This window comes from Antechinus flavipes, chromosome 5 (assembly GCF_016432865.1).
Source record: "Antechinus flavipes isolate AdamAnt ecotype Samford, QLD, Australia chromosome 5, AdamAnt_v2, whole genome shotgun sequence".
NCBI lineage: Eukaryota > Metazoa > Chordata > Mammalia > Dasyuromorphia > Dasyuridae > Antechinus > Antechinus flavipes.
Genome location: NC_067402.1, coordinates 184,275,996 through 184,292,592, shown reverse-complemented (window position 1 = coordinate 184,292,592; position 16,597 = coordinate 184,275,996). Strand labels below are relative to the sequence as shown.

Genomic DNA, 16,597 nt, shown 5'->3' with positions numbered 1-16,597 from the left:
TGTATCAGAGAAAGGCCTGAACCCAGATCCACTGGACTCCACATTTATCTAGATGCTATCTTAGATGAACTTTTAAAAATTTTGATAACTGTATTTCAATAAAATTGGTTTTCTTTGTAGTCCTATGTATTTTGTTCTATGTACTTAAACTCATTATTCTTTAAAGAGAATTATAGACTTCCCTGGATTGCCAAAGGGATCCATAATACAAACAGATTAAGAATCTCTATTTTGCTCAGTGTTTCAACACTGTTTAGGTAGAAAGCCTTCTTTACACTACTTAGTATATAATTACAAAATGCATAAAGGAGAATGAAGATGAGAAAAGTGTTGTGCACTTAATCTAAGTGAGTATGGAGTTGGAGTGGAGGTTGGTATGGGGAATGTTTGCCTTCCTTGTAAATTAAGGATTGATAATATTCTTATAGATTTAAGCTCTATCTTCTCCTTTCCCCCTCTCCCCTCCTTCCTCAAATTTGCCACTTTCATTCTACTTTTCGATGAAAACCTGCCAATAAGTTATGAAAACATTTTCATTACCTGGCCCTTTTCTAAATTTCCAGTCTTTTGGCACTTTATTCACTTCTATGATCCAATATTCTTGGTCTTTCCTTTACTCCCCACTCCATCTTCCATCAGCCTTTGGCTGTTACCCCTGCCTGAAAGGTTCTTCCTCTTCATCTCTATTTCTTTGTTTCCCTGATTTCCTTCAAAACTTAAAACTTATTTTTTGTCAGAGGCTTTTCCTAATCCTCTCAGCTACTAAGGACTTCAACTTCTATCTTATCTGTGAAAATCTTACATGTATCTAATTATTTTCATGTTGTCTTCCTCACTAGGAGTTTCCTAAAATGAGACTGTGATTTTTACCTTTCTTTGTACCCCAAACAGAACAGTGCCTGATTTAATTAGCACTTGATAAATGCTTGTTGATTGATTGAATTCAAAATGTATTAAACTTGTATTTCTACAGTCTTTTTAGAAAACAGTATTGCAAAACAAAAAAGCTATAAAGCTACAAAAACAGGTTATTGCAGTAAATGAAGTTTTATTTGTACAAAAATATCCATAGCAAAATCTGAGTCACTTTTTAAATGACTGTTATTATTGCTCTGTACCCAAGGCCAGACCTTGCTAAAAGCCAGCCGCAACAAGACCTTACAAAAGTGGACATAAGTGCTTTTTTGATTTTAGCTTCTTTTCCTCCCATTCTCCCAAAATATTTTCTTTTAAAAATTCACTCAAAATTACTTATTGAGCATCTCCTCTGAATAATGGCTTGGCATAATAGCCTTATGTGTGCTGACACGGCTAGTGCCTTGAAATTTCTCAGAGATTTTTTCTGTAGGTTAAGGCTATTGTCTCTTAAAAAAAAATGCAAATAGTTCCAGTAGGAATGATGCATAATCCCATTTATTACCCATTTTGAACTGCATTAGATCAGCTATCTAACAGGGTGACATGACATGTTCAGTTAAAATGAATCTTATGTCACCCTAAGACATGTTCATTTTAATTTGGGGAAGGAAAGGTAGACAACCCATTTTATCTCTCTGGACGTTGATTTCCTCTTCTGTAACACATGGGTGTCAGAGTAGGTTCCTTCTAGCTCAATGATCCATTTTACCCTTCTACTCAAAAATTTTCAGTAGCTACCCAATGCCTCTAGTATGAAATATAAAATTATCATTCTGATCTTTAAAGCCTTCTTGCATTCTGGATCTCATCCACCTTATTTCTGATCCAGTCCAATTGGTTTGCTAGCTGTTTCCCCTATGTGATCATCCCCCTACCACTGGAAATAGTATAATAGCTTTGTACGAGTGACTCCCCACATCTAGAATGTCCTATCTCTTTACTTCCCTCTCAGAGTAATTCTATCTTCTTTAAAAGTGTAACTCAGGTACCAGCTTCTATGAACTTTGACTGATGCTCTCAATTATTGGTACTTCCTCTTGGAAATATTTTGCATGATGTTTTTAATTAGTTTCAATTCAGCCAATATTATTAAATTCGTACTATGTGCCAGTCACTATGCTAGGTATTAAGGCTGAAAATCAAACAAACAAAAAAAAGCAACAGTCTCTGCCTTCAAGGAGAGCCTAGTCTGGGAGTATGCAACATGCCCAGAAGTAAGTACGAAGTACTTCTCCCAGTCTAATGGGAGAAATTACATGTATACAAACTGAAGGTGGGCAGCATGTGATAAATGCCACGTAGTGGTACAATTCATTGTACCTTGGGACTCAGGAAATCAGGAAAACTTTTTTAGAGGAGGGTAATATTTGAGATGTTCTTTGAAGGACAGGCATATTCCTTTTATTATTATTATTATGTAACATTTTTATACCTTTGTTTTCCAAATATGAAAATCTTTTCATCTTTGAGGACTACTCCTTGTAACAAAGAACAAATGATAGAGGGGAACTAGGTGTTTGTAAAAACTAACCAACAATTTACAAATATTTTTACCATGTTTAACATATATTGCATTACTTGCCATCTAGGAGAGAGGGTGGGGAGAAAGGGGGAAATTGGAACGCTAGGTTTTGCAAAGTTCAATGGTAAAAAATTATCCTTGCATATAATATGAAAATAAAAAGCTTCAATAAAAAATATTGAATTTGCAATCAGCAAAAACAAAAAAGAAAAAACAAAAACTAACCAACACAGCAATAGAATCTTACAGTATTATAAAATGTTCTACTCTCATTCTTTCCCAGATCAGCAAAGAAAAAGATACATTCATCTTCTCCTCTCTTCTTTAAAACTAGGCTTATTCAGTATAATTATATAGCATTATGTTGTGGGTTTTTTGTTTTTAGTGCTGTTTCCATTCTATTCCAGCAATATATTGCTGTAGACATTGTATATATCGTTTTCCTGCATGAGATTATATTATCTGGCCTCATTGCATGTAATACTTTCCATTCTTCATAGTATTATCTAACAACATTTCATGTAATAAAATTTGTTTAGTCATTGTACAATTGGTAGTACCAACTTTGCTTCCAATTCTTTGTTACTATCAAAAATGTTATAAATATTTTGAATCTTTATGGGACTTTCCTGTCTACATTTTATTTTCTTGGTTTACATCCCTAGCAATGGCCCCCATAGATCAAAGGAGAAGACCATTTTTATCATTTTTTCTTGTCATTTCTATGTCATATTTTCTACTCAATTGCTTTCTAAAATGATCAAGCCAATCCACACCCTTACCAATAATGTATTATTCAGCAAATATTAATAAATGTTTAATAAACAGCTCTCTGGGGAAAAATTATATATAATATGTGATGATCGCGTTAGCACTCTGGATACCTTAAAATCAGCCAGAATCAGGATAAGCAAAAGTCCTTGATCTTTATTCTTGGTCTTTAGAGGTAGGATTGAATTGGATGGAAGCAGAATCTCCTTGACCTTCCTTTTTCATTTCCCACCCAGAAGTGATCCTCACTGGTCTTACTCCACCCCCTCGTCTCTCCTATCATTCTCTGTATACACCAATTTTTGAGCCAGCACAGGATAGTGGGAAGCATATGCTTATAGAGTATTGTCCAATCGGTAACTAGTCTTAAGTGCTCAAACTGACCTCAGTGCATCGACTCAAGAGTTTCAGCACTTTACATAATGCACACGATTTAATCTTTTTAAAAATCTTTTTAAATCTTCATTGTTTTATCTTTTAATTTTTTAAATCTTCATTTTAAAATTTATTTTCATTATTAACATTTTATCCATCATTTTCTTAAATCTAGACAATCAACAAAATATTAACTCAAGCCCTGATTTATAGTATTTGCCAATTTCCAAAGTAAAATTGCTCACAAGAAAATTGAACAATTGACTCTTGTAAGCCAGTTGAAACTGACTCTTGTACATGCCTGGTGGTGTACCTGACTTTCTCTAACACTTGATCGGTCTGATTTCTAGAGGCAGAAGTTTCTGAGATGCTGTGAGAGAGGATATTCCATAGAGAAGCAGGGCAGGGCAAGATACAAAAGTCCCTTAAATAATTTATACATCATAAATACCAACACCCTCAACTCAAACTACTTACTTTGAAATTAATTTTGACTCTATATTCAGCTCCTTCCTTTAGCACAAAGGTCTTTTTCTTGAGAGCTTCAAGATCTCCTGTGAAAGCAGATTCAAATGGTTAATTTATGATCATAGTTATAGAATTTAGACCTCAGAGATCATCTATTCTCTACACTTCTTTTTATACATGTGAAAACCAAGGCCCAAAAAGAACAAATGGGTCATCCATGTGTAATAAAAATATTGATATAGCTTTAAAGTTTGTAATTACTTTACATACACTATTTTTCTGTTCCTTGAACAAGATGCTCTATCATCTAAATCCTTATCCTTACAAGACAGGCCCCACTGCTCAATATGTTCTTCCTCCTTTCTTTCTTCCCTTGGAATACCTTTAAGTCTCAACTAAGGTGCCTACTTGAGGCCTTTTCTTTGTCCAAAACCCTGGTCACTCCCCCCAAACCCAGTTATTAATGTTGTCTTTTTTCTTATTTCAAAATTATTTTGTATATTTAGTGTATATGTATATATGTATTGTATGCACACATATCTAATCAGTGTATGTGTATACATATATGTGTGTATATACTATATATGAATCCTGATTACTTAGAATAATAGTCTAGTGAGAAGAGGGGGAGCGTTTTCTGCTGTTTTTGATCCTTATTAGCTGTGTGACTATGGGGTCATCGCTTACTGCCTCTGAGTTCTAATTTCCTTATATCTAAAATGCTATAGAGAGTAAGAATGTCTGTGGAATTGTGAGATAAAGTCAACAAGTCATATGAGATAAGTAAATGAAGCATTTTTAAGCCCTATTTATTATATAAGTTCTGGAAACATAAAGAAAGGCAAAAACCAGCCTCTGCCTTCAAGGAGCTCACATTCTAATTGGGGAGACAACAGACAAACAACCATATATAAACAAAATGTACTGGATAGAGGGAAGGAACTAATATTAAATAGTCCTGGAGAAGACTTGGTGTGGAAGATGGGATTATCCTTATATATCCAAAGTAATTTTGGAATAAGAAAAATACCAATATTCATAACTGGGTTTTTGGGGGAGTGACCAGAGTTTTGGACCAGGAAAAGGCCTCAAGTGGACACCTTAGCTGACACTTAAAGGTATTCCGAGAGAAGAAAGAAAGGAGGAAGAAGATATTGAGCATTGGGGCCTGCCTTGTAAGAATAAGGAAGTGAAAGACTGATATCACTTACAGCTAATAGTAAATGGTTTGGTGTGGGTGGTGTTCTAGGGTGTGTGAAAGGAAGTGGTGTGAATCAATACAGAAAGGTAGGTTGGAGCCACATTTTGAATGCTAAACAGGAGTTTAAAGTTTGTCCTAAAGGCAATAAAGAGCCACTGAAGCTTGAGCAGAGGAGTGAAATAGTTAGTTAGTACTGTGTTTTTGGAATTATTAATTTGGCAGGTGTGAGGAAGAGAAATTGGAAAGGAGATAGACTCTCTAGTATATTTGAGAATTTCAAAAATTTATGAACTAGAAATATGGTATAACTTGTTATTGGTCACTAATATATCAAAGTTACAACTTATTAGGAAAAGAAAAAATATTTCCTTTTTTTTTGGTAGTTTAGACAGAGAAATGGAAAACTATTGATTATTCTTCTCTGTCATGGGAGGGTGGTCTTCCCTTACTTTAAACATGGTAAGTACATTTTGGCTGAGTGTATAAAACCTACCATGTGGCTGTGTTTTGCATTTTTAGGTATGCTTTTCCCTTTACTTCATTCTGTTTTTGACTTTGATCTTATTTTGTGAAGTGAAAACTGCCTCTTTTAACAGAATATTTCACACAGGAAGAGGTTACAGTCCTAGTAAGAGAGAGAATTTCTTTCTGGGAGAGACACACAGCATTTTAGGGTAATCGTTTGTAGTATTGTGCCTGGCTCTGGTGGTTTCAGTTGAACAGGAAGCATATCTGCTCATTTCTTATTTCCTCCCTCTGGCAAAAAGTCCTTATATGGTAAAGTGTGCATCTTTACAACTCTGCCCCTACATCTCCACCAAGCCTATCATTCTAGAATTGTCTGTTCCTTTGTCTCTTAAGAGTAAGACTTTTGATTTGGTGCTAAGAAATGGCCTCATTATTGGCACTAGGCAAAACTGTGAAGTAAGCAAAGCTTTTTTTTCTGTGACCCTGCTCTTCTTGGTTCTGTAACTTTCCTGTACCCCTCCTGGGCGTACAGAGTGAATTTATATTCTCAACCTCCTCTTCTTAAAAAACAACAACAAACAAAAAAACAACTTAAGACTCAGAAATTAACAAGGTCCTTTTCTGAGTCTTAAGGTTGTTTTTTGTTTTGTTTCAGTTTAAAAATCTTAAACTGATAATCTTAAATGGTACTCTTAATTTCATTCCAAATTTGGACTTGACCTCTAAAGTCCTTCTAAAGCTCTAATCCATTCAGTTCAGTTCAATTCAATTAAACAAAAAGTGATTAAGTATTTACTCTGTACTGGGGTAATGAGATGGTAAGTGCATAGAGCTCCTGACTAAGAGTCAAGACCTGATACTAACTCTGTGAACTTGCAGGATAAGTCAGTTAACTCAGTTTCCTCATCTGTAAAATAAACTGAAGAAGGAAATGGCAAACCACTTTAAATGGGGTCATGAAGAGGAGGACATGACTGAGACAATTAACAGCAACAATGGTACCAATGTACCACAATTGTGCTAGTTTATGTAGATACAAAGCCAAGAAAAAATAATCACTTCTCTCAATAAATTTACATTCTCTAGGAGGAATAATACAACATGTAGCCAGATAAGTAAATAAAATGTATAATGATTATTTTCAAGAGAAAGAGAGTAGTAATAAAACAGCCTCCTATAGGAAAAGGCACCTGATGTGTGCTTTCATGAAAACGACTAAGGGGATTCTATAATACACGGGTGAGGGAAATTATATTACAGATATGGGAAGATCACATATACAAAGTATGGAGGTAGGAGATTAAAATGGCCCATATAGGGAATAGCTCCTAGGACAATTTGACTGGAAGAGAGAGAAGGAAGGTGGGAGAAAAAAAAAAATGAAATTGGCCAGGTTGAAAATTTTGTATTTTATCCTAGAGGCAATAGAATAAAGAAATGGGCATCATTCCAAGCATTGAAGCCTAAAGTTAAAGAATGAATCTAGCATAGTGGATTTGGGGGCATTATTAAATAGGGGGAGTTATTGGAGAGGCAGAACGTTTTCTCACACCAGAAATCATATTATGTATTCCCTAATACATATAGAATGTATTAGGCCTGCCCTATGTGGCCTCATTAGTGAATTGCTTTCTTTAAGATTTTGTAAATTTTTATTCTTAAGAAAGACGGTATTCTCAGAGGGAACACTCAAGTGGATACTGAATTATCTATATTTTTCCATCAGCAGCCTGATTATGTGAAAATAAATTCTGTTCTCATCTTTTTCAGAAAAATAGAATGAAGACAACAGGAAGGTACAAATGGTTTTGTGCTCTAAACCTAGCAATTTGTTTAAATAGACAGAAGCAAGTCATCACAGGGGTCTTTCTTGAGTTTGGTATGGCATGTATTCTGTGGATAATAAATTATCAATTTATTCCTAATGGCCTCTATATGTCACAAAACTACTTATCTGGCTTCTTTGCTATAGAAAATCCATGGATGATTTGCTTTTTGTGAAAGACTTTCCCCCAACTGCCTCCCCAGATTCTAGTCAAGTTCATTGGAAGAAGGCAAATAGATTTACTTACCAGTAAGATCCATAGTGATTGGTCCTGGGGCAGTGTCACAGACTAGGGTGAGTCGAGTGACTACTACATTGGGAGCAGTTGGATCTGCAGAATCCAAAAATGAATATTAAATAGTTGATAAGGTATAGAGATGGGAGATATGTACATGTGAGAGAAGAGAAAAAGAGACAGAGAAACACAAAGGCAGACATATTCACAGAGACACAAAGACAGAGACACTGAGACAGAAATTATTTTTCTGTGAAAATTTGATTTAGCAAACATTAAATACTTTCTGTGTATTATATACTAAGTACTGGAGGCAGAGGCAATGATAAAAATGAACCAGTCTCTGCCTTTAAGTAGATAGAGATATAATATACATATATAAAAGTAAACAGTTACAAAGTAATTTCAAAAGGGAGAAAGTACCAATAGCTGCCCCCATAGTACCAATAGCTGTCCTTTGGAGGAAACTAGGGATTTGGAAATGAGGAAGTTCCCTCCAGACATGGGAGACTACATGTGCCAAGTGATAGCGGCAGGGGATGGAATGTCGTGCACAGCCACGAGTTAGCAGGCTAGTTTCTATGGAATGGGAAATATAGGTGGAAAAGGTGATGAAAAGCACTTCATCAGCCTAGTAGGCTACTGAGGGTTACCAGGAGAGGCTCTACCTGGAATTGAGAGTTGACAGATAAAGAAGAAAAAGAGGGGAAAAGATGAAGAGGGGAAAGAAGAAGGGAAATTGAGAGGTTGGGGAAAGGGAAAAAGAAAGAAAGAAAAAAAAAAGAAAGTTTTATTTCCAAGTGTAACTCCAGGGCATTTCCTATTCTTTATATGCCACTTAGTTATTTGTACCTAAAAAAAAAAGTTAATCACATTATGAACCTTGTATCCATTATTCATTGGAGGGCTCTTTTCCAGGGGCATGTCCCCAAGGATCTCTGGGGTTTATTAGTTGCTTGTAGAAACTCAATATACTGAAGATCCCATCTTTACCACATACCTGCTACCACAGGTCCATCCCCTAGTAGAGTTTTCTTGTACTTGGCAAGACTTTCATCATCTTTGTCCATCTCCTGCAGCTCCTTCAGAGACTTCTGAGGTGGGGGCTTGTAATTAAGCTTGCCATCCAGGTCATCCTCCTCCTCCACCACATGTGGCTCAGGGTCCTTTTCTGTCATTGTGATCTACTTCATGGAAAGGGGGAAAAGTGGTTAGCTAGAGGAAATTTTCAGTAGATGTGAAGAATCTGTGCTATGTTATGATTATGATTCCTGCTCTGATTCAATAAGAGAATTCTGTTCAGTTCAACAGGAATTTAATATGTGCTACCTACTATGCAAATTATTTGACAGTGCCCTCAAGAAGTTTGCATTCTATTGTCGGGGTGGAGAGGAACAACATGTATACAAATAAAAGGAAAATATACACAAAATAAATACCAAATAGTTTCCTGGCGAGATAGGTAGGCAGTCATGGCTGGAATGGTCGGGAAGGTCCTAAACTAAGCTTTAAAGGGACTTAAAAAAGCTAATAATACCAACATGAAGAGTAAGGAAATAGAGTATTCCAAGCACGGGGTAACAGTCTGTGCAAAGATGGGAGACTGGACACTATCTAGAGAACAGAGAGTTGGCTTATTTGGTTGAAATATTGAGTGAATGATGAGTAGTTACATGAAATCAGTCTGAAAAGATTGGTTGGAATGGAATTGTGAAGGTGGATTGAACACTGAACACAGATCTTCCTGAGTTCAAATCCAGCTCAGATACTTTCTACTTCTGTCACCCTGAACAAGTCACTTAACCCTGTTTGCCTCAGTTTCCTCATTTGTAAAATGACCTGAAGAAGAAAATGACAAATGGCTCCAGTATCTTTGCGAAGAAAACCCTAAATGGGGTCACAAAGAGTCAGATATGATTGAAAAACGACTGGACAACAATAACAATTTATAGGATGAAACATTGCTAAATTAGATATTTGTATAGTCCATCCTGTATAAGCAAACCAATGACAGTTATTTGGTAGTGCAGTGGCAAAACAATGTTAGATCTGAAATAAAAAAGGTACAAATTCAAATCTGGCCAATGGCACTTACAATCTATTATAAAGGTGGACAAGTTGCTTAACCTGTCAGTCTCAATTTCCTTATCTATAAAATGAAGAATTTGGACTTGTTAGCCTCTAAAGTCTTTATATCTCTAGTTATGACTCTATGTTCTATTTGTCAGATTATGGAAAAAAATAATAAGAACCTGAGCAGAGAGGAGATTTGTTGAGCTGAATTATGGAGAATCATTTTTGTTTTCTAAGAAACTAGAAACAAAGTTAGGGAAACAATTTGGAAATTAAAACAAACCTCAGACTTGAAGAAAGATCTTTTTATAGATTAATTTAAAAAATCCTCCAAGTACATGTCTTGGCTCAACAATTCCTTTTCAGTTAGTTTAAAAGGGCAATAAAATATCAGTGTTTCATAACTCAGAAAACAGTTTTAATTGCAATGCATAGGTCTGTTTCCTGCACAGGAAGGAAGTATGTGGCTTGTTCCTGTGGCAACTCTTGCCTTAGTTTGAGAATCACTTAGAGCTCAAGAGTTTTGCTTAATAGAAATAGAGGTATGAAACAATTAAATCACAGAAAATGAAATTTAAGAAGCCATAATGGAGGTACCAAAAAATAAAATCCTGGTCTAAGACAGATGCAAAGGAGAATTGAAAGATCAATTAAAAATCTCTGCTTTGTAAGTTATTTATAAAATAGAGAAAGAAAGCATTATACAAAATTCATTTCTAGGCAAATATGGTTTTATTAGCTAATCCATGAAAATAAAGAAAGAAAACTATAGACCAAAATTCTTAATTAATGTATTAATGAATTACTGATGCAAAAAATGTCAAATTCCTAATGAAGAAAATATTTATCATGACCAAGTTGGATTTATGTTAGGAATTCAAAGTTGTTTCAATATCAAGAAAACAATTAATATAATTAGCCATATAAAACAAAACTATGATTACAGCAAATGCAAAAAAGATTCCCAAAACACATTTATTGATGCTTAAACTCTAAAAAGTATAAATATACAAGAATCACTTCTATAATAGATTATACACAAACATACAAATTAAAAACATACATACATATTTGTGTGTTCCAAAACTATGCATTATTTGAAGTGGCAAAACATTAAAAACTTTTTAAATAAAGATGGGAGTAAAAAAGTAAAAAAAAGCATCATCTCCTTAGTATTTTTAATGTAACTCTAAACATGCTAGCAATAGTAATAACAAAGGAATGAAATTAAAATGAAAACCATTGACAAAGAGGAAATAATTGTTAATATTTGCAGATGATTTAGGAAACACTAGAAAATTAGGGAAGAGTCTGATTGAGACAGTTTCTATGAAGTAGCAGTAGACCAAATAGATCCACAAAAATGTCATTATTTTTACATAGGGATAATAAAATCTTGGAAACAAAAATAGAGAGGAAACATCATTCAGAATAAGTGTAACATGAATAAAATATTTGGTTATCAAACTACAAGACACAAGATCCATAAATGTAATTTCAAGGCACAAAGAGGATGAAGGCTCAGTCTTGTTGTATATAACTTTATAACATTTATTTTCTATAGTTTCATGCTTATATTACATTTATAGTATTTGATTTATTGTATATATTGCTTTCTTGACTCTGCTTAACTTTGTATCTGTTTATGTAAATTTTTCTGTTTGTCTTATTCATTATATTTATTGTTTCTTATAATACCATAAAATTCCATTACAATTTTAGTTTAAAAAGTGACTAAAAGGCTTAATTGATTCAGTTCTTTGCTACCACAAAAGTGTTATTATTATATTTTGGTTAATATAGAGATGCTTTGTTTTATATATCTAGGATATGTCCAGCAGTAGAATTTTTTTGGATCAAAAGGTGCACTATCTAGTTCTCTTATTTGCATAATTTCAAATTTCTTTCCAGATTGGAGAAAACTGTGGATTAATTCACAATTCCACCAATAATAACTTTGCATTACATATTTCTAAAGTCTAGTATGTAAGATGTGCATGGAATTAATAATACATAGAAGACAAAGTCATTCCACCATGGTTAAAATGTCAAAGGAAATGAACCAAAAATTCTCAAAAGGAGGCTTTCAAACTATGAACAACCAGATAAATGCTCCAAATTAATAAAAAGAAATATATAAATAAAAACACTGCTGAAATTTTACCTCATACCTAAAAAACTGATCTGATAAAAATGGGAATAGCCAATTTTGAAGGAGGACAGGAAGACAAGCACACTAATAATTCTTAATAAATTTATAAATTAGTTTAACCCTTCTAAAGTCAATTTAGAATTGATGTAAAAAAGTAATTAAATACTCATATCTTTTCATCCAGATTCTCTACTGGTAGGCAGTAACCTCCAGAGAAATCAAAGCAAAAAGAAAGTTCTCATACAAACCAAAATATTCATAGCAGCATTTTTGCATGTGTATGATTAGAACTAGAAGTAAAACAGGTACCCCTTGATAAATAAATGCTAAACAAATCCATGAATATAATAGAATATTATTGTGGCTTATGGTGTTACAAATAAGAACTCAAAGAAGCATAGGAAAACTTCTATGAAATTATTTTTGTTGTTTTCAGTCATGTTTGAGTCTTCAGAAATTGCATTTGGGGTTTTCTTGGCAGAGATACTAGAGTGATTTATAATTTCTTTCTCCAGCTTATTTTTCAGTTGAGGAAACTGAGGCAAACAGATTTAAGTGACTAAGAATCACACAGCTAGGAGGTCTCTGAGACTGGATTTGAATTTAGAAAAATGAGTTTTCCTGACTCCCAGCCTACTTTGCCACCTAGCTACCTCATATAATTACAGAGAGAAATAAATAGATCCAAGAAAATAATATATAATATGGCTACAAATATAAATTGAAAGAGCAACAATAAAAATTGAAACTGTGTTATATAATTGTAATGGCCCTATTCAGCCCCAGTGAAGAGTTGAGAAAATACATTTCTTCCTATTAATGGCCAAGGTGGGAGGGCATGGATATGGAATATTACATATACTGTCAACTGCATTTGAAGTGTTTAGTTTTGGTGAAGAATCTTTTCTTATTTTCTTTTAATGTATTTTTGGAAAGGAAAGCTCATTTGAGAGTGGAGGGAAGAGATGTGCTTGGAAATTAAGGTGAAATAAAAGCAAAAAGCATCATTAAAAATGAAGGTTTTTAAAGTAAAAATAGTCAAATTTCCAAGAGAAACTTAATGAAGAAAAGAACAGAGACCATCCTGAACAGTATTAAACACTTCAAAATAAAAATGAAATGGCTAAATGTTGAGTGTTGTGGATGGATGCAATAGAAAGTAGTTGGTTTCATTAATTTTATAGATTAACAAGGTAAAAGCTAAAAAGCATTTCAGTAAAGATAGTCATTTATTTGGTGATTTCCAAGGATGTCTGAAGCTTACGTGGGAGCTCAGAATATGAAGTACCTCTAGAATAAAGGCTTTAAGAGAAATCTCTCATACGTGGCAATAGAATGGAAGTTCTAGGGTCCTTTTACTACTGCTAGACTGCCAGGAGAGAGATTGCAGATGATCTCATGTCTCCTTCATTTCTAAGTTTATATTATCTGTCTAAATAGATATTATTTTTGGCCAAGTAATACAATAAACCTAGTGTTTATCATTAAATGAGTCTGAGGGTCAGAGGAAAATTGGAGAATCATGTAATATTGACAGGGAAAGTTCAGGAGTATATCACAAAGAACTAGTTTATTCTAATAAGAAAGAGTTGGGGGTGGGATAGTAAGCTACATGTACCAGAGATTTTGGTGGTTAAAAAGCTCACACTAGATTTGGATCAAAATAGTAATAAGAAAGTCATTCCACTCATGTAGGGAACAATTCCCTCTACCAAAGCAGGTTTAAACAACCTTTTCAACAATTTGCAATCTGTGAGAGTGGGAGATTAAATGACCTATCCAGAGTCACACAGCTGCTATGTTTCAGAGATGAATTCTAGTTTTCCTGGTTCCAAAGCTAATTCCCCAGCCTTTCCGGAGTCAAAATCCTGCATTGAGCATTTAGTAAATCGTATCAACAAATATTTGAATTCTGTGATCCTTAGTTTCCTCATCCATAGACTAAATGCTGCCCAAGATCCCTAACCTAATTTAAGATTCTGTGATTCTCTGAAAGATTCCACTTTCTATACAGAGCTGAGTGAGACAAGGGGCAAAATCATTATAGTAGTTAAGAAGTTAGGAAAAAAAAACCACTGAATAATCCAGGAAAAATTTCATTTTCAAATCAGTTCAGAAAATATTATAAAGCACTTAGTTGTAAGTGTACAAAGTCTGCAAGGCAATGTGCTTGTAAGGATGGATTAAATAGTTAAGTTACAAAGTCAAAAGGGAGAACAAATCTTCCAAATCCTACCTCCTCCTGCCAAATTTTCCCAGGTCCTGACAGCTAGATTCAAGGCTGAGCTTTTTCAGCAAAATGAGGCACAGTTGGGGAGTTAAAGGAATGACAACTCTGCTTTAGAAGCTCTGCATGGACCCATGACTCAGCTTAGACTGGGGCCAAGGAACTGTTCATCTTTTCAACATTTTCAGATATGAAAGGTTCTTGGTAGAGTTGGAGAGAACATGACCACAGAAACTGAGAGAGGGAGAAAATGCTCACATAAAATGGGAACAATTCTTTCATTGTGATGCATCTTATTTTTAATCTTATTTCATTCTGGGTGGTTCTTTCCATTGAACTGGCAATCAGAAGATCTGAGTTCAAGTCCTAACTATCACTTCCCAGTTATGTGATTTTAGACAAATGATGACTTCTCTGGATCTGTTTCTTAAATATACAATGATGGTACTTATGTAATGCATGATAAATAAGAATTTTTAAAAAATGAAATGTAAGAGAATGAGACAAATTAAGGGAAACAGGGCTCCAAAAGATAATATATTTAAATGCTATAACATTGTAAATATTATCAATAGAGACATGAAATGAAACTATTATCCAAATTTAGCAAACTTGAAATATTATACTCTCAAAATTAAACATTTTTCTGTTAATTCATAAATTACCAATTTATCATAGAACATACTTTGCAAGGGAATTCTTTGCACATGTTTGTTAAGAAGTGACTGATGTGTGAAAAAAAATTGATAAACTTTTAAAAGATGATAGAAAACAGACTAAAAAGAATAGAAATAGATGATTTTATAAAGCATGAGTTACTACTGTTAACCTGTAACACTCATGATAAGTACTAATTCATATTATAAAACTATAAATAAAAAGTGAGGATTGAGCTACTCGATATTCAGAGTCCTTTTTAGCTCTAAAATTATCTATTATTTTTCTTAGCGCTCTACCATATCTAGATATTTAGAAATTCAGTTATTTATTTGTGCAATTATACAGACAAATGCCTAGTTATTCATGATTTAATATATAGTTACTATTAAAATATCATATGTTACCATAGGGGTTCCTTTTGAATAATTCAACTTTTTTTTCAAAGCCTCAGCTAGAATTATGTTATTTCACATTATATATACATGTATATAAAACATATGTACCACATGCATATTATATGCACATGTATGTGCAAATGAGCATAACTATATGTAGATAAAGCTATATATGTACATTTACAGTTAGGACTTGGATTTATGATTTTTTTTTGTGCCAAACTCTCCTTCAAAGAAATATCTATTCAGTCTCAGAGGGTTGCCTAGAGTATTAAGAGGTTCAAAGATTTGCCTGTGGTCACGCAGTGTGTAAGTATGTCTCACAAATGAGACTTGAACTCAAGTGTTCCTAGTTCTAAGATCAACTCTCTAGCCACTAAGTCATGCTGATTCATGTATGTATGTATGTACAATATAACATATACACATATATGTATATGTATACCATTTAAGTATATTCATATATACAATCTGTTTTTATATATGGAAAACATATTTTATATACATATTTATATAATTCTTTAATTTATTGGGTATGTATTCTTTAAGTATACTATCATATGCAAAGTATTGTGCTAGGTTCTATCGAGGATTTAAAGATAACAAAACTTCTTTATTTTTCTGTTCCTCTTTGCAGAGTACTTTGTGTATGTGTGTGTGTGTCTGTGCATCCTCCTATAATCTTAACTATAACTTTGTGAAGAAAATAGAAGCCTTATGACCAATTTACATATGGCCACTAAAGTTCTTAGAGGCCTAGTGATTTACCAAATGTCATATAATTAATAAATTCAAATCAGAGATTAGAACTCATGTCTCGACTCCAATTTTGGTTCTTTTCCCCCTAGACCTTACAACTTCTCAAAACACTCTTTGCTTTCACTGAATATACACAGTCTTTCTTCACAATTTCTGTGAAAAATTCTTTACAAGCTTTAGTAAGCTCAGTAGTTTGGAGGAAGTTCCTTTTCTATCATCCTTTAAGTGCTCTATTTCCTGCCTACTCTTCCTTTCCTACCCTGTAACCAATTTCAAATGCAAATGATGGTGAAAATAAATAAAAGAGGAAGAGGGGAATATAGTCTCCAAAGCATAAAATTTTTAAGCTTCGTCTTTTCTTCCTGTTAAACTCACCTAGTCTTCTATGCATAGCAATTTTCTAGAATGAAGTTAGACTTGCATTAATCCCCAATCTGGAAAATTCAGGTAGCAAAGGTTTTTTTGTTTTGTTTTGTTTTGTTTTCAGTGAAGGCATTTATTTTAAAATTATCCAGATAACTGTCTCCATTTTCCTCTGCTTTTGGTTT

The 16,597-nt window shown here is 33.8% G+C and overlaps 1 protein-coding gene across 7 annotated transcripts in view; it reads right to left on the bottom strand.

Annotated features, from left to right (window-relative positions):
* ARHGDIB (Rho GDP dissociation inhibitor beta) overlaps positions 1–16,597 on the bottom strand; it is a 73,268-nt gene that overhangs the window by 6,063 nt on the left and 50,608 nt on the right. For 5 of the 7 annotated variants that reach the window (XM_052000747.1, XM_052000752.1, XM_052000750.1 and 2 more), the window contains exons 2-4: positions 8,784–8,967; positions 7,796–7,879; positions 4,064–4,140 (exon numbers count right to left, since the gene is read on the bottom strand). In XM_052000747.1, the coding sequence (XP_051856707.1) occupies positions 4,064–4,140; positions 7,796–7,879; positions 8,784–8,967 (345 nt within the window). Of the gene's footprint in view, positions 1–4,063; positions 4,141–7,795; positions 7,880–8,783; positions 8,971–16,597 lie in introns of all 7 variants that reach the window. The other 2 variants (XM_052000751.1, XM_052000749.1) reach the window with 1 other exon arrangement.